Source organism: Castor canadensis, chromosome 1 (genome assembly GCF_047511655.1).
Source record: "Castor canadensis chromosome 1, mCasCan1.hap1v2, whole genome shotgun sequence".
Lineage (NCBI taxonomy): Eukaryota > Metazoa > Chordata > Mammalia > Rodentia > Castoridae > Castor > Castor canadensis.
In genome coordinates, this window is record NC_133386.1 from 205,784,962 (window position 1) to 205,803,206 (window position 18,245).

The 18,245-nt window shown below is 55.8% G+C and overlaps 1 protein-coding gene across 4 annotated transcripts in view; it reads left to right on the plus strand.

Annotated features, from left to right (window-relative positions):
* The window catches only part of Ano1 (anoctamin 1), a 163,837-nt gene extending 146,006 nt beyond the window's left edge, over positions 1–17,831 (plus strand). For all 4 annotated transcript variants that reach the window (XM_074050812.1, XM_074050824.1, XM_074050816.1 and 1 more), the window contains 5 exons: positions 453–605; positions 6,346–6,398; positions 8,004–8,188; positions 14,519–14,624; positions 16,168–17,831. In XM_074050812.1, coding sequence (XP_073906913.1) covers positions 453–605; positions 6,346–6,398; positions 8,004–8,188; positions 14,519–14,624; positions 16,168–16,434 — 764 coding nt within the window. In that variant the 3' untranslated portion in view covers positions 16,435–17,831. The remainder of the gene's footprint in view (positions 1–452; positions 606–6,345; positions 6,399–8,003; positions 8,189–14,518; positions 14,625–16,167) is intronic.
* The last annotated feature ends 414 nt before the right edge of the window (positions 17,832–18,245 follow it).

Genomic DNA, 18,245 nt, shown 5'->3' on the forward strand with positions numbered 1-18,245 from the left:
AGGATCATGGTTCAAAGCCAACCCGAGCAAGTAGTTTGCAAGACCCCCATTTCAGCCAAAAAAAAAAAAAATGCCTGGCATACTGGCACACACCTGTCATCCCAGCTTCCTGGGAAGTATAAATAGGAGGACCAAGGTGCAGACCAGCGTAGGCATAAAGTGAGACCTTGTTCAAAAAACACCTCAAGCAGGGATTGGCAGAGCGGCTCAAGAGGTAGGGGCTCCTGCCTGGCAAGTGCAAGGCCATGAGTTCAAACCCCAGTACCACCTCCTGATCTGGAGGTCACCGACGGGTGTGATGGTGGTCCTGAGGCCCCTCTTAGGCCCCTGTGGGTGAATCCGCGCAGGTGCTCTCCTCTGAGGCAGGGCATCGGGTGTGAGGCAGCGAGCGCCTGTCACCACAGGCCAGCTTGTGGCAGTGCGGCTGACGTCCACCTCGGCTCTCATTGCAGTCATCCAGTTTGGCTTTGTCACCCTGTTCGTTGCGTCCTTCCCACTGGCCCCGCTGTTCGCTCTTCTGAACAATATCATAGAGATCCGCCTGGATGCCAAAAAGTTTGTCACCGAGCTTCGGAGGCCAGTGGCCGTCAGAGCCAAGGACATAGGTGAGTGAGCGGTGGCACGGGTTGGGGCATGCGGGGAGCGGGTGGCTATCTGACTGTCAGTCACCAAAGGGTTCATTGCCTCTGTGTTCTCAACACCCCACCCCCACGCTCACATGGCCCCGAGTGCAGAGCTGGACCAGTGGGGACAGTGGATTAGCTGCAGAGCAAGCACTTCCTACACCACTGAGCACCGCCACTCAATACTCAGGAAAGAGGGTGGGAGCCCTTCTGTGAAAAAGGAAAAGCCATCTATGCCACGCCATTGTGTGACTCACCTGCGGGGTCAGGACCAGGATGAAACTCAACTGGGGCTTTTTAACCCCGAGTCCCTCAGGCAAGCTTCATGTGAGAAGGGCGTGGGGAGCTGGAGTAATGAATAACCATAGGAAACCAGGCACAGTGACTCACACCTGTAATCCTAGCTACTCGGGAGACAGACAGAGATTGGGAGGATCAAGGTTTCATGCCAACCCGGGCAAAAAAATTCCCAAGAACCCGTCTCAATCAATAAAAGCTGGGTGTGGTGGCACACATCCATGTCATCCCAGCTACACAGGAAGTGTAAATGAGAGGATCGAGGTCCAGACTGGCCTGGGTATCACATGAGACCCTGTCTCCAAAAACCCAAAGCAAAAAGGGCTGGGGTCTTGGCTCAAGTGGTAGGACACCTACTTAGCAAGCATGAGGCCCTGAGTTCAAACCCCAGTGCCCCCCCAAAAATCAGAATAACCATAGCAATTAGAGGTATCAAAGATGGAGGGCAGGTCCTCCCTGGCAGTGATCGTCCTGTCACCAGAGACATTTAAGCAGATGGGTGCTATCGGGAGGAGTAAGGAGTGAAGGAGACCCAGTGGACAAGGCTGCAGACCCCACATATGTCTCAACCAGAGCCAGCAAGGACTACGCCCGTCTTAGCCTAAGTGGGGCCCAATCTCGGGGTGAAAACAAAATTGGGAAATCCTTTCAGATTTGATCTCATCTCTGACACCATCTTAGTTAGAGTAACACCTCTGTGCTAAGTCTTGGGACAAACAGAAGACTGAATTACACAAGGGACATTACTTGTCATGTGGCCAAAATAGCTGGCATTCCTAGTGCTGGGTGTCTTTGGGCTGGGGTTCTGTGCCAACGGGGGCTTCCCGGGACGTCAGGACCGTCCTCAGGTCACGCCTTCTGCTCCACGTGCTCTCCTGTGGTTGCCGGCAGAAGCTCCTGGGCCCACACCTTGGCCTCTGGTGGCATGGCCACCCCTGCCATGGTGACCAGATCTACTGGCTCTCCACCACCCCCCTCCAAGATAGGGAGGACTCCAGCTTCCCTTCCAGGTTGTTGACTGACCAGGGGAAGTGCCACGTTCACGGTCAAATATCGGCGATTACATCTGGCCTGCCCCGCAGCCTCACATTTGAGATCAGCAGTGAGACCTTTGGCTTTAAAAGGGGCCAAGAAAGGTGGGTGCTGTGTGAGGACAGAGGTACACACAGAGCCCTGGTGTACAACATCGTCATGCCGTGCTCCAGCACTTCGGCTTCCTTATGTCACCTCTGACCTGAGCAACTCAGACAAGGGAAATTGCGACTGACTTCTGTGTTCAATGGTCCCGGGAGATTCTGTCTACAAATTTAAAAGGTTTGAAAGCCCTGAATGGACACACCCCCCAGCATCCTGATTCCACCCCTCCCGTGGTCAGAAGGTGAGGCCCTTGCCCTCAGGCCACCTGGAAATGGCCAGAAGGGTCAGTGGCCACCAGGCTGGCACGTGGAAAAGCCAGCCTAAGGTGAGCGCTTGTCTTTGGGAGAAGGCCAGAAAGTAAATGTGTACAGCTCGGAGGCACAGAGGTCACAACGTCCTCACCTCTCAGAGTGACAGTTGTCACAGAAGGCTGGCTTCCAGACATTTTGCACTTTGCAGATGAACCTGTAAAAAGCTTCTCTTAGCTGGTGGACCAGACAGAAAGCAGGCCCTCGGCTGGACTGAGGCCAGAGGAGCCTGCAACCTTGTCCTGAGGCTCAAATCAGCACCCACGCCCTGCCCCGAAGATCAACCCGAGCTCTGTGAGCTTTTCCTGGAACTTTGGCCTGTTGGATCCTGGGAGGAACCCCAGGAGGATGCCTGGCAGGTCCTTGGTCCCACTTCCCGGACAGGGAGACGGAGGCCAGGTGGAAGCAGCCAAACCCAGGAACTGGAGTCCTTGGCCTCCTGCTCTACTTGGGAAACTCGCTCTGCACGCCAGAGGCCCACAGAGGGCACCAGGGGCACTCTGCATAGTTCATGGAAATTCTGGCAGAAAAGCAAAGCGTGTGGCCCTTCCTGTCACTCTGTCCTCACAAAGGCCTGACTCTCAGGTGTGCAGAGGCCCCTGCTAAGTGTACAGCGGGCGTGTGTTTGCCTTGGCACCCTTTACTTCCAGAGGCTGGCAGTCCCCAAATGGTGGCCTCTGAGAATTTGGAAGCTCACCAAGGTGAAAAGAGGAGGAGGGTGGCCTCCCATGGCCCCCGCCATGGGCGCTGGCATCCCACCCCTGCAGGATCCCCACTTGCGCCTTGGGCACCTTTGCTCCGGGCCCCTCACCTTTTCCCACATCTCACAGATCAGCCGCCCGCTCCCTGCTTCCTGTCCATTGGTTGCAGGCGCGATCGCTGGCTTTCACATGCTTGTTGATGGACTCCTGAGCTGTAACCTTTCGCTCAATGGGCTTTTGTATCCCTCCTGTGATCCACGTAGGGCCTTGGGGCCAGCGTCCCTTAGGGACAGAGGGCCCAATGACCTCTGTGACTCGCTGCCCATGGGCCCTGGCTATGGGCGGCTGTGCCCCAAAACACAGGTGCCCTGACCACCCTGTGGTGGCCACAGGGAGGGAGGTGTAGTGGATCCTTGCAGGGACGCAGCCCATGTGGGAGACCCGGCTCCAGCTCACTCAGGCTGCCAGTGAGAAAACTTTGTGGCATTCCGTTCCTGGACACTTTGGGTGGGCAGGTGTGCACCCTCTCCAAGCGCCTGGCTGGTCCCAGATATTTCCTTGTGTTCTTGGAAATGGGGCTTAGAGTCCTCTAGGATGGTTAAAATATATTTATATACCTGTGAGGAGGAAGACAGGTGAAAGCAGGACAGCTCTGCTTTAAGAGTGTTCATAAAAGCCCAGAGTTTCCCAAAAGAACAGCATCCCCTTCCCTAGAGGGCCTCAGGCATGAGTCTCCCTGCAGTGTGTGTTCCAATAACTTGGGCCGGTGGGGGTGGGGACAATGTAGGTCCCCACCTGTCCCAGGAGAGGCTGGGGCTGGGTCTTTTTTTTTTTTTTTTTTTGAGACAAGGCCTTGCTGTGTAACCCAGGCTGACCTTGAACGTGAGATCCTTCTGCCCCAGCCTCCTAAGTATTGGAATAACAGGTGTCACCTCCATGCTCAGCCTCTGGTTTGCATTTTTTAACTACTTTCCCATCATTCTGGCATGGGGACCACCAGCCATTGGCCTGGACACAGAGGTGTCACAGACCTGTCAGGATGGACCCCATCTGGGCTCTGGGAAGCAGGGAGAAGCCTCCTCACTGGCCACCCCATCTTCCAGCCTTCTCCTTCCCCCTGCATGTTGTCTTTTTGGGCCTGTTGAGCAGTCACCTTGGCTGACCCCCTCTTTTACTCAAGGACATACAGAGCTCAGGTGCCACCTCTTTTGGGAACCCGTTCCCAGGGCTCTCAAGCTCCAGCCTAGGCTCCCCATGCCCAATATGCCACCTCAGACAAATGCAAGGACAGTAAGCCCTCCCCACAGAGCCGTTGGCTGGGTTCCATATTTCTTGACACTTTCCGTCCTCTCTGAATTTCTTTCCCAACTCTGGAGGGGCCTGGGTTAAGGCAGTGAGACACAGCTGGAGATCATGAAGGGAGGCCACAGGGACTCCTGGGTGCAGAGAACAGAGGTTGTACTCAGATGGCCTGCAGGGGGCACCATGGTCAGCCACGGCAACTGTTGTCATGGAGATGGACCAGCTCCAAGGATCTTTCTGAAGTGGCAAATGTCAAGTTTTTAAATCTCCGTCAACTTGTTTTAAGAAGTCTGAAGCCTCACAGAGCACCGTGCCACCCGGATGGGCCCTGCCAGCAGCTGCTTTGCACCCTCCACTCTGGTTTCATCTGTAGGAAAGGGCTTCCCACCCTTGTGCAGTTACTCAGCAAACATTTACCAGTGGCACCAGTCCTGCATGCCAGACACTGAGCAAGGCCCAGAAGACACAAGGGTATGCAATTCGCAGCCTGCCCTGGGAGTCTAAGTCCACAGAAGGACTCTGGGACCCTGACACATGGCCAGGAGAGGCAGGACATGAAGGGCGTTTCACCCATAGCCCAAGTGTATACACGATGATGTCACATGGATATGTCCTCCTCCTAGTGCCCTCTCTGGCTCACTCATGCCCACAGGCTTCCAGTGGGCAGCACCCACCTGACGGCCCCAGTCACCATGCTAGCAAAATGCACTGAGGACACACTGCCATTAGAGGGACACCAAGTGAACGTGTGTGAGCTTTGATTCCCAGATGAGGTCATCGGCCCACAGGCCCAAGGGCTGTGACAGGCAGGCAGGATCGTCCCCAGATTGGCTCTGGGTGGGCATCTCTGCCGAGGATGACATTGTAACCTGTCGCTGGCTGAGGCTGGGATCTGTACTGTACACATGGTGGTGGCCTCGGCCCCTGCTTCTGAGTCTGTGGTTTCCAGTGCCTGGGATGCTCAGGGTGGGGGGAGGGACTGATCTCTTGCTGTCTTTTGTAGACCACCCCAAAATCAGAGACTGGAGGGCTCTCCCCGCCCCACTGCTCCTTGCCAGGGCAGAATCTTGTGTGGAGCTCTCTCGCTTCCCACGCCCTGGGTGAAGGTCACTGCCATCTTCTCTGAGGACAGTAACAGCCAGCATTGTGTTCGACAATGCTTCCAAAGGGCTGGTCACATCCTTCAAGGACATGGCTTGGGGTCGGGAGCCAGCATCGGGTGGGCTCCAGCCCAGAACCTGCAGAGGATGTGCACCAGGCCCCACGGTGCAGGTAGAGGGAATCTGCAGGATACAGGACCTCTTGACACACTCCCAGCCCAACGGGGTGCAGCTGCGGTGGGGTCTGCAGGGCACAGACCCTGTGCTGGAAAACCAACATGGAGGCCCTGACGCCTCCTTCTCAGGCCTTTCTCACTCTCATCTCCAGTGGAAGGATAACCGAGGAGCAAGGTGCCCTCTGTGCTACCTTGTGGTCCTTCTGTCCATCTGGAATTTGGGATAACAAGCAAGGAAGTCCAGATAGAACTTGGTTTGTGCCACAATGCTATCGAAGCGTCATTTCCAGAATAGGATCCCAGCCTCCCCAGCCAGGACCCTGGCCTAGAACCACACGGGGCGTCCCTAGACACGGGTGTTCTTGCCTTGGATCTCAGAGCTGCATCCCGCCAAATCTTTCCCTCGAGAAAAAATTTCCACTTCTGTCCACCACATAGCAGCACAAATGGACAGGGAGGGCGAGAGACACAGGGGACTCATTGTTTCTGAGCACCTCTTCACAGACCGTGGATAAGCAGGTGCAGGTGCAGCCTGGCGTCCCCAAGGCTTCCGCAGGGCCTCCCCTGGCAATGCCCCATTCACGGTGTCCCTCTGACTACCCATCACCTGCAAGGTTGGGGCCACCCAGGCACTGCCTGTGTGCTGGTGACCGAGGGCCTGCAGGTCTGAGAGGGGTCTGACGTGTGCTTCTGCTCCCCAGGTATCTGGTACAATATCCTCAGTGGCATCGGGAAGCTTGCTGTCATCATCAACGTAAGTGACACGGGACCGAGGCGGGATGGAGTCCTGGCCCAGCACTGCTCCTGCCTCGTCTTCACGCAGCCCGGGGCTGTGGACACGGTTCCCCTGGATCATGGCGGAGGCTGGGGGGCGTCCTGGGGAGGAATAGCAAATTCTCCTCAACCTTTAGCCCTGCCTCCCTCCCCAGCCCCTAGTGCAGGTCCTCCCCAGAATCCTGAGGTCACCAAGAACAAGACGGGCGGGGAGGGAGAGGCAGGAACAAAAGAGACACACAGACAGACAGACAGACATCCTCCCTTGGCAATCTTCCCACTCTTTTTCTCAATCTCTTTTCTCCTTTACACAAAATGCAGCTTTTTAAAGTTTTGGGGGATGCTGAAATAAGGCAGGAAGGAGAGAAACCCACCAGCGCCACCACCACCCCTAGCTCTGCCCTGGACCAGTGACCCCCCCCCCCCAACATGCCAGCCCAGTGAATGGGACTGGCGCTTGCTGGCCCTTCTGCCCTGTAGATCAGGAGTGTCACAGCCCTCGGCCACAGCCATAACAGCAGTGGTCTCTGCGGCTTCCTACCCAGCCTGCCCGACTCTGCCTGTGGCCTGGACCCCCTGCCCTGGGGCCTTAGCTCTGTCTGACTGTCCACATTCACACGTAAAGCCCAAGACTGAACCTAAGGCGTGTGGACCCCAGGCAGCCACAGAGCACACGGGGCCCCAGGACTCCTGTCGTCTCTGCCTCTGGCTGAGCCTAGGCCCCAAGAAGCTGACACCTTGCACAGAGGGACCAGGGAGTAGTTCCCCAGAGCAGACAGTCACAGGTTGGGTGCTAGGACTCAGTCCCCATGGAGTGCAGGGTGATGCTCAGCCTAGGACAGGGGACACTGCCTTTCCTCCTGCCAGCTGCCTCCCCCCAGACTAAGGCTTTGAAACCCCTTGTTGAGGGGGGCCGCACATGAGCAGCAGTTCCCAGCCCACCCTGGCTGAGTGAGCATAGGGTCCTGAGGCTGGGCACCGGGTGCAGCCGGTGAGGACCACAGCAACAATGCTGGACGCCCACAGCATCTAGAATGTTCCAGAGCCGCTGGTGTGTGAGCTCTGGCCGCACCCCCCACTAACCTGCACCAAGTCCTGGGAGGTGGGACTGGTAGGCCCCGTCTTCAAGGAGAGACAGCAAGGCCCAGAGAGAACAGGTGACTTGCCCAAGGTCACACAGCCAGAGGCTGCTGACTTCAGCTCCCTGCCCTCTTAGCATCCCAGAGACAGCTCTGCAAGAGAATGAGGAGGTGACACCTCACCACTGCAATCCTCCTCCTCCCTGCTCCCTGTCCTCCAGCAAGCCCTGCAGGTGAGGTCTGTGCACAGCTGTCGGCCTGTTTAACACAATCAAAAGAATGGCACAGAGAAGTGCTGTGCTTTGCCCAGGGCCACACAGCCAGCCAGCAGAAAGGCAGCCAGTGCTTGCCTGTGACTTCAGGAGTGCCACCCCCCCCCGCCCGGGGCCTTTCCTCGGGGCCTCGGAGTGGTGACAGAAGCACCCTGACCCTTTGAGGTCAGCTTGTCAGTTCACTGTCCCTCCCTGTCCTGCCCCAGCTCCACGATCACCCTCTGTCCCCTGCAGGCTTTCGTGATTTCCTTCACGTCGGACTTCATCCCGCGCCTGGTGTACCTCTACATGTACAGCCCGAACGGGACCATGCACGGCTTCGTCAACCACACCCTCTCCTCCTTCAACGTCAGCGACTTCCAGAATGGCACCGCCCCCAGCGACCCCCTGGGCCTGGGCTACGAGGTGCAGATCTGCAGGTACCCTCCGGCTGCTCTCAGGGGGCCCCATTTAGCGGGTTTTCAGGAAAACCTGAGTTTAAGCCAGGATAGTTTCAGGGACAAGTCATAGGACAACTCAAACGTGCTTTTTTTTTTTTTAAAAAAAAAAAAAAAGGAGGGTGTGAGGTAGACAGGAGAACTGAGCTGGGTATTTGATACAGGCAGGAAGATCCTGAGTTCAAGGCCAGCCTGGGCTATAGTGAGACCCTGTCTCAAAAAGAAACAAAAACAACGACAAAAAAGAGGCTGGCTCATGCCTATAATCCTAGCTACTTGGGAGGATGAGATCAGAGGATTGTGATTCGAGGCCAACCTGGGCAAATAGTTTGAGAGACCCTTTCTGCAAAATAACTAGAGCAAAAATGGACTGGAGTGTGCCTCCAGTGGTCAAGTACCTGCTTTGCAAGCTCAAAGCCCTGAGTTCAAACCCCAAGCCCACCAAAAAAAAGAAATTCCTGGAGCTGGACATGGTAGCACACAGCAGCAATCCCAGCATTTGGGAGGCTGAGGCAGGAAGGTCATGAGTTACAGGCCAACCTAGGCTACGTAGAAACCTAGGCTACATGTCTCAAAAGCAACAGCAAAAAGTAATAAATGGTGGGGGAGCAGGGGTGATACACTAGTTCCTACAACTGAGTCTTCCAGCATAGCTTCAGGCATGACTGGATCCAGGAGCTACAGCTTGGCATCAGGCCCCCCCCATCTGCACGGCCTCAGCTTCTCCTCCCACGTCAGCACCATTTTTCTGACAGGTGGAAGCTCCCCCCTTGCAGCCCCTAGGAAGACCTCTTTCCCCACAGACAGCAAAAGCCCGGAACAGGGTCTCTCTGGCTGTCCTGGTTCACATGCCCACCCCGACCCAGTCACCATTGCCAGGGGGTAGAGGCCTCTCGCTGGCTAAGCCTGAAGTCCTGGCGAGGTCATGGTCCTGAGGGTATCAAGTGCTGTGACTGGAGAATGGGGTCTGGGAGCCCCTGGCCTGTGGGCACCACCAGCCTTGGCTTCCCAGCTGCTCTGCCTGGGCGGGTGTGCGGGGCTGCCCGTGTCAGCCTAAACCAGCTCATGCTCTGAGGGGTATTAGATCATCTATTCTGAGCCAAATCTGAAGGGACCATGGCCCGGGAACACAGACTGAGGTCCCCCTGAATGACATGTTCCACTGTAGAAAAGGTGACATGAGCTTTTATTGTCACGGGACAAGAGGAAATCATGAATGGATTTACCAAATGCATTGTCAGGAACATTAACCAGGCGACTACAGCTGAGCACAGAAATCTCTTCTAGAGATTTATGTATTGGTTCCTTTATTTAGACAGGGTCTCCCTATGTAACCCAGACTGCCCTTGAACTCTCGATCCTCCCAAGTGCTGGGATTACAGGCATGTACCACGATGCCCGGCTCTGCTATAGGTTACATGTAACGACTTTCTGAGCTGCTTTGGCGCTGGGGAGAGCTAGTGGTCTGCCAGGTATAACAACCCATTCAAGAAGTTTTACCCAATAGTCACAAGGATATCGGGTCAGATGAACCTGCTGGTAGCAAGGAGACTGAAGATAACCCAGGATAATTTTGGCCTTCAGTCTGCAACAATCTACCTCTCCACGGTCGCAAGGCTCCAGTCAGTCGGTCTGCAAGATCTCCAGGAAGTACATTTCACATCAGGAATGATGGACTCGGTCTGGCCTAGCCACTGGCTGCCTGTCCTCCTGCTGCCAACCTGGGTCAGGGACAGGGGCCTCGGAAGGCAGGGGCACAGTCCAGCTGTCCAGGGAGCTCTGTGCGAGGGAGAAAGCAGCCCACACAGATCCACGCAGGAGGGTGCAGGGTGGAGGAGGGGACATTTGGGGAGGGCCAATGCCAGCAGAAGCAAAGAGGTGGGGATGGAGCGTTGGCAGGTGGATGACCGCGGCCTAGAGCCCAAAGTGTGGAAACAGGTGGAGGTGACGGGTGGAAGGAGGGCAAGGACAGACAGGATCAACTTGGAATCGGCCACCAACTCTGAATGGGACTGAGAGCAGAGAAGGAAAGAGGCAGGACAGGACTGCGTCCTCACAGCTAGCACCTGAGGTTGAACCCAAAAGACCTCAGCCACCAAATGTACATCGTGGGGCCCCTGCAGCCGGGCACGGCCCTGCCTTCCTTGGGAGACCTTGAGCTTGCCGCGGGGATCCCGGGGAGAAGACTGTGGGACCCAGAGGACTGGCAGCAAGCAAAAGATGGCTTAAGCCAGGCACGGTGGCTCACACCTGTAATCCCGGCACTCGGGAAGCTGAGGCAGAAGGATAGCAAGTTTGAGGCCAGCCTGGGCCACGTAGCAGGACTCTGTCTCAAAAAACAAAACAAAACAAAAAACCTTCCACTCACCGCGAGTTTAAGGTACAGCTGCTCCCCGACTGAGTTGCAATAGGGTAGATCCCCCCATAAGTTGAAAACACAGAAGGTTGGAAGTGCGTTGAGTCCACGGGATCTCCCCAACACCCAGTGTAGCAGCGCAGAGCACTGCAGAGCGCCAGCTGTCTCCCTCGGGCTTGCGGGGCTGGCCTGGAGCTGTAGTCACCCAGCAGAGAGAGAGGACCAGACCACAAAACACTAGCCTGGGGAAAGGTCCAAGTTCAAAGTTCAAAGTGCAGTGCAGTGAGTGTACACAGCTTCTGAGCCCCGAAAGTTGAAAGAATCCTCAACTGATATGGGTTAACTGATACCCGCGTGGGGTCTTTACTCATAAGAAAAGCCGATGACTCTTCCAGCTCAATGGGGGAACGGGATGGGACTGCGGCATCCTTCCTCCCCCTCCTGCTCCTCCTCCTCCATCTCCTCCACCTCCTCCTCCATCTCCTCCTCCACCTCCTCCATCTCCATCTCCTCCTCCATCTCCATCTCCTCCTCCATCTCCTCCTCCTCCACCTCCTCCATCTCCACCTCCTCCTCCATCTGCTCCTCCATCTCCTCCTCCTCCATCTCCTCCTCCTCCATCTCCTCCACCTCCTCCTCCATCTCCTCCACCTCCTCCTCCTCCTCCATCTCCTCCACCTCCTCCTCCATCTCCTCCACCTCCTCCTCCATCTCCTCCTCCACCTCCTCCATCTCCATCTCCTCCTCCATCTGCTCCTCCATCTCCTCCTCCTCCATCTCCTGCACCTCCTCCTCCATCTCCTCCACCTCCTCCATCTCCTCCATCTCCTCCATCTCCTCCTCCTCCATCTCTTTCTCCTCCATCTCCTCCTCCTCCTCTTCCATCTCCATCTCCTCCTCCATCTCCTCCACCTCCTCCATCTCCTTCATCTCCTCCATCTCCTCCTCCTCCATCTCCTCCTCCTCCATCTCCTCCTCCTCCTCCATCTCCTCCACCTCCTCCATCTCCTGCACCTCCTCCTCCATCTCCTCCACCTCCTCCATCTCCTCCATCTCCTCCTCCATCTCTTTCTCCTCCATCTCCTCCTCCTCCTCCATCTCCTCCTCCTCCTCCATCTCCATCTCCTCCACCTCCTCCTCCATCTCCTCCTCCTCCATCTCCTCCACCTCCTCCATCTCCTCCACCTCCTCCATCTCCTCCATCTCCTCCTCCATCTCTTTCTCCTCCATCTCCTCCTCCTCCATCTCTTTCTCCTCCATCTCCTCCTCCTCCTCTTCCATCTCCATCTCCTCCATCTCCTCCACCTCCTCCATCTCCTTCATCTCCTCCATCTCCTCCTCCTCCATCTCTTTCTCCTCCATCTCCTCCATCTCCTCCATCTCCTCCTCCTCCATCTCTTTCTCCTCCATCTCCTCCTCCTCCTCTTCCATCTCCATCTCCTCCTCCATCTCCTCCTCCTCCTCCTCCATCTCCTCCTCCTCCTCCTCCAGCTCCTCCTCCTCCTCCTCCATCTCCTCCTCCTCCAGCTCCTCCATCTCCTCCTCCTCCACCTCTTCCATCTCCTCCTCCCCCTCTTCTATCTCCTCCTCCTACTCCTCCCCCTCCTCCATCTCCTCCTCCCCCTGATCCATCTCCTCCTCCTCCATCTCCTCCTCTTCCATCTCCTTCTCCTCCTCCTCCCCCTCCTCCATCTCCTCCTCCTCATCTTCCATCTCCATCTCCTCCTCCATCTCCTCCTCCTCTCCTCCATCTCATCCTCCTCTCCTCCATCTCCTCCACCTCCTCCTCCTCCTCCACCTCCTCCTCTGGCTCAATTCGGCTACAGATGTAACCTCCTTGAGCCTCGGACCAGGGCTCCTCCCCATCCCACTGCAAGACACTTTGGTATTTCTCAAACTTTCCCCACCAAGAACTTACTCAATGAAAACTGAATTTCAGAAGAAAAATGGGTAAGAAAAAAAGGAAGTAAAGTTTCCACCTTCTTTTTCTGCAAATACCCTGTGTGCTGTAACTGTGGTGTTGAGCCTGGTTGGAGGGAGAGACCCAAGTCCATGGTCCCGGACACTGAGTGGGGTGTAGGTCTCCATCCCACACATCAGGTCTCCAGCCACACAAGGGAGAAGCGAGAGTACAGGGCCAAGACCCCATGGAGACAGAGGCTCTGGGTTCCAGCCCCGCACACACCATGGCCACAACCTTGGGCTCAGCTGCCGGGAGCTCCCGTTCTACACCGACCACACCCACATTGGCCACCTCCCAAAGGAGCTGAGGAACCCAGCCAGCAGTGTGGCAAGGTGACCTTAGCAGGCTTGGAGCTATAATGGCACCAGCTACTGTTTATTCCTACACGAAAGCAGGCATTGTCCCATTGAATCCTCTGTCCACCCCCAGAGACAACACTGTGTTCTCCCTGGGGAGCTGTAGTGCTGCTTGTAAAAGAGAGGCAAGCGAGAAAAAAAAAACATGGTCTCTGATAGAGGGCATAACGGGGTGGGAGGTGGCATCTGGGCACAGCAACCTGTGGGCTTTCAAAGATGCATAGGAGTTTGCCAGATGAACTAAACACCTTTCCCAGCACCCCAGTGTAGCTGGCCTGGGGCATAGAAGGAAAGAGGGAGGAACAGGTGTGTGTGGGAGAACAGGCGCTCCTTGTTCCCAGCAGAGAGCAGGTTATGCAATTCCACGTTGCTCAGCAGCTGGCTGTGTGGCCTATGTTCCCAGCTGATCCTATCTCGGGCATTGGCAGCTTCGTACTAAAGGGGCCCTCAGAGACCCACGTAGCTCCCTCCAGAACCAGGCTCACTGCGTGCGAGGCCCTGTCTGCTTCATTCCCTGCAACATGTCTACCCAGGAATGGGATCTGGCACACAGTTACTGCTCAATAAATGCTTGTAGCATAAGTGAGCGAGTGGCCAGGCCAAGGCCCAGATGCCACCGTAGTGCTCAGAGACAACAACAAGCTGATAGTCCATGCAGGTCGAGCGCCAGGCTGCGGATCCAGGCCAGGGTTGTGCCTTCAGAGCCAGCTGCCTCCTCTCGGTCACCACAACTGGACCTCTGCCTTTTGTGAACAGCCTGGGGCATGCCTGCTGCCCAGCACCTGGGGACCCTGGCCTGGGCCTCTTCAACTGGCCTTGGGAACATTCTGCAGTGCAGGGTAGGGTGACCACTCCTGTAGAACCAGCGCGTGGGTGGCATCCCCCAAACACGGGTGGCAGTGAGGGCCACAGGAGGCCTAGTGGAGAGGGAATTTGGCCTGCCACCACAGATTCCACCTAGCCAGGTCTATATGCGAGGATGAAGGGGCCCAGAGCACCGCCAGGTGCCTGGCCCTCTGCTGGCTGGCGGGGTTTGGAGAGCAGGGAAGGGCAGTGGTTCCTTCGTCTCCTTCCAGGAAGAGTACAGGGGGCAGCAGGGCTTTAGGGAGAAACTGACCTCTCCAGGAGGTGCGTGAGGTCAGGAGGGAGTAGCCAAGCACAGAGGGCAGAGGCCTGTGGTCACCTCAGACGGGCTGCTGGATTAAATGTTCAGTCTTTTGGCTTCAATAGTGTCCCCAGAGAGGGGACAGATGGAGAAGGAGTTTTTAAGCTACGAGCTCTGTAGAGGCTGGAGGCTGGTTGAGATCAGGGATTCTGGCGTGGGGACCCCAACCCACTTCAGACACCTCTTGGGACCTGCTGGGGTTTCTGGTGAGTTTCCTTTTTTTGGAAAAAGCCTCCCCTGCCTTTTCATTTCTGAGCTCCTAGACCTGAGGGCCCAAATGGCTGCTCCTAGGATCCTGTGGCTGAGCCTGTGGGGACATCTCTAGTGGCTGTGAACTCCACCAAGCCCCCAGGGCCCGAGCATCCAGTCCAGCGTGGAAAGGGACTCCCTGGGTGGGCGAGTGGGCTGGCCCTGCAGCTGGCTGCAGAGCCTGAGCTCCATTTTACCCCTCGCCTCCTGGCATCTCTTGCAGGTACAAAGACTACCGGGAGCCACCCTGGTCGCAGAACAAGTATGACATTTCCAAGGACTTCTGGGCTGTCCTGGCCGCCCGACTGGCATTTGTCATCGTCTTCCAGGTATGAGCGGAGGGTCTTTATTTCCAGAAGGTCTTAGGAAGGGATCTGCCAAGAAGGCAGGAGCTGCCAGCAGCAGGCATTCAGAGGCCTGGAGACTGTGCTCTGGGATGGCCAAAGAGGGCACAGCCCACTCTGGCCTCACGGAACAAGGAAGGGCAGAGGGGGCAAGCACTGCAGGAGGCTTTGCATCCATGGGGCGGTGGGGGGGTCATGCACGTGGTTTTTATTCAGAGACATGGAAGGAGCGACCCCACCTCCCTTTCTGCTCTTATGGTGGTGTTGCAGGCCGAGCCCATACACACACACAGATGACCCCAGTCTCTGGGGAGGGGACCTTAGCCAAGTCCTGTGGAGCAGGACCCCACGAGGGGCCAGAGACAGAACCACTGCAGCATGGGGGTGCTGCCGAAGCTGTCCTGTGTCCCTCTGGCTCGAGGATGCCCCTGCGGGGAAGGTGGTGGGTCAGCAGCTCAGGATCTAGAAGCCCCAGAACCGGTTCTGCCCCTCTGCCATGGCAGGCCCTCTTCCTCCTGTGCCCAGCGGCCATCTGTCAGCCTTTCACCCAGCCGTACAGAAGGGGTTGGGCTGGGCTGCCCAGAACCAGAGCCTAGGTGAGGGTCTTTGTGCATCCGGGCTGCTGAGGGAGGCTCCTAGGCAGCGGAAGGGAGGACGGGCAGAACAGGGGCTCCAAGGAGGGGGTTCGCTGGAGACCCCTCTGCCCAGCCCAAGGGGCCTGCAGGAGCGTAAGTCACACACAACCCCAAGGCCACCAGAAGTGAGACTGGGTGTTTGTCTGCCCAGGCGACTGGCCATTGATTCCTAGCTGTTAGGATAGGAGGTCCTTAGCTGTGAGTTCAGCAGCCAGCCCCAGCCACAACTGAGAAAAGGGTGACTGTAGGGGGCACCAGCAACATCACCAACAGAAGACCTGTCACTGAGCCACAGGTGCTAACAAATGCTTCTGAATGGAGGTGTGAAAAACAAGATTTGGTTCCAGTGAAACCTGACTCATCTGGCCTTCTGACCCCCAGCAACATATCTGCCAAGTTGGCTAGCACTTAGGCTTACCCCGCAGGCTGGGGAGGGCCCGCCCGGTCCACAGAGACAGGGGCGCTCCTCATACTGGGTGCTACTTCTTTTGCGATCACTTCCTTAAAGCCTCCAGGCTCCCATTACTTTTGGTGGCTTGAGACCCGTGGCATCACTTCTGAAGCCTTCTGGCCAAGAATTCAGAGCCATTCTGAGAATTTTCCTATTTGCTGAGATCAGATTCATTCAGGAAAGTCAGCACACATTGCCTGCTGGGAGTTACGTCTCACTTGTGTCTTCTGGCACACCAAGACCCAGAGAGGTCAAAGGGTGTGCACAGGGTCAGAGAATAATAGGGTGGGTTCTGCCAGGTGGGGCAGGCTCACAGGTGGGGCAGGCTCACAGGTGGGGAGGCGCACAGGTGGGACAGGTGCACAGGTCAGGCAGGTAGAGAGTCGGGAGTTCCCCAGCTGGGGGGGATCCTCTCTACCCCGCATCTCTCTGCTCCTTGCAGAACCTGGTGATGTTCATGAGCGACTTCGTGGACTGGGTCATCCCGGACATCCCCAAGGACATCAGCCAGCAGATCCACAAGGAGAAGGTGCTCATGGTGGAGCTATTCATGCGTGAGGAGCAGGGCAAGCAGCAGCTGCTGGACACGTGGATGGAGAAGGAGTGTCAGAGCAGCGAGCTCTGCAACAACCACAACACCAAGGCCCGCCCAGAGGCCAGCGACGGCCACCCGGCCCCCGTCTACGAGTACCACGGGGGGGCGCTGTAGCTGCGGGGAGGGCTTGCTGACCACCGATGGCACCCTCTCTGGGGCAGGTGCTTCTCGCCCCGCAGGACCCAGTGGATCCTGTGTTTTCTGCAAACATGGAGGACCACTTTCTAATAGGACAATATTTTCTTTCCTCTTTCTGGTTTTTTTTTTTTCCCTTGTTTTTGCACCAAACCATTATGCAGGGAATTTTTTATCTGTAGTATTCAAAGTGAATCAAAACAATGGCTGGTGACGGGGACGATACTGGTGGCGGGGGACGTTGCTCTGCAGAGTGGAAGCGTTTCGGTCTCCTTTGTGGTGGGAGGAGGGCTGAGGCCCGTAATCCTGATCTGATGTCCTCAGACATGGGGTTCCAAGGTGATGGGGTCAGAGCTCGGAGGGTCGCAGGAGAATGGAAACGCCAAGAAGGAATAAACCGTGCTGATAATTGTTCCAGGGTGTGGACTGGGACAAAGCTAGGTGATTTTTAGTTATCCTTCCTCCCACAAGTTCAGAAAGTCAGACATCAGGCCCGAGGGGCCACACGGAAGGTGTGGGAGGTTCCATTTATTCTTGGGGAGCTGCGGACGGGGCAGGTGTCCCTGATCAGCCGGCACCCTTGGTGTCCCTGGCAGGCCGTGCATCAGTCATTCTCGTGTCCATCGCGCTGAGCTGATCTAGAGTCCTCCGGTCCATCACTCTCCCAAGGGACAAGATGGAGTGCTTGGAAATGGGCGGGAAGACCCCTGGGAGGCCTTTCTAGCTTCTGCGGGTTCGTTGAAAGCATGGACATATTTATTGATGTGGTGGCCTTGTGGATTTTGTTTTTCTGTAGCTCAGGTGGAAGGAGTTTCTTGTGTTAGTTAACCAAATATCATTGACAGCAATTTCAAATACTGTTCCTACCAAAGATTTTTATTAATAAAGCCTTCTATTTTGGTAACACTTCTCTATATTTTTATCACAGGATGTCACTGTTGGGCACTTATCATTTTAAAAGCTTGCAAAACAAGTCTCATAAATGATCTGCCTTTGCTGGAGTTGTGCTGACGATTATCTGAAATGTCTTCAGCACCAAGAAAAGCAGAGACCACAGCGTCTCGTGGGGCAGGGACCAGGGGGAGAGGACCAACCGACGTTTTTGTCATCTTGTGATGTTCGAGTTCCTGTATCTGCCTGCTGGCACCCAGGTCCATGGGCACCGCAGGTTTTCATTATTTGCTAAAGTCATGCCCACCTATGCTTCTCCTCTTTCTTGTACAGTAAGTAGTTTCAAATGAGGTTTTGTATATAAATATTGTATCAAAATTATGATTACCAAGAATCCTTTTATGGAAATCATTTTTTAAAAAAAAAACTGAATGTACACAAATCCACAGAGGACTGTGGCTGAACATTCATTTAAATAAATTTGAATGCACAAAGCTCTCCTTGCCTGAGTGCTGTCATCTTGACCTCTGCCCAAGGCTGTCCCCAAAGTCTCCAGGAAGTCCCACGGTTGATACTGCAAATTTGGGAATGACTGACCTGAGAGAATGTTCATTTCCTTTGGTGCCAGACACATGAGTTGTTTTGTGTGCCCCTGGGACTTCTTCTCCCGTGAGTGTGTTTGTACCCGTTGCCTGCATGCTTTCTTTGTGTGTTTGCACGTGTGTATAAGTCTTCACACCTGCTTGTGTGTATGTGCCATCGCAAGCCTGTGTTGCCCGTTTTACTCGTCTGTGTACACCACCCGTGTGCATGCTTGTGTTTGCATTTGCGTGGATGTGCACGTGGGCATCCATGCTTGCGTGTTTGCCTGGCTTCCGTACATCACACGAGTGGCCTCT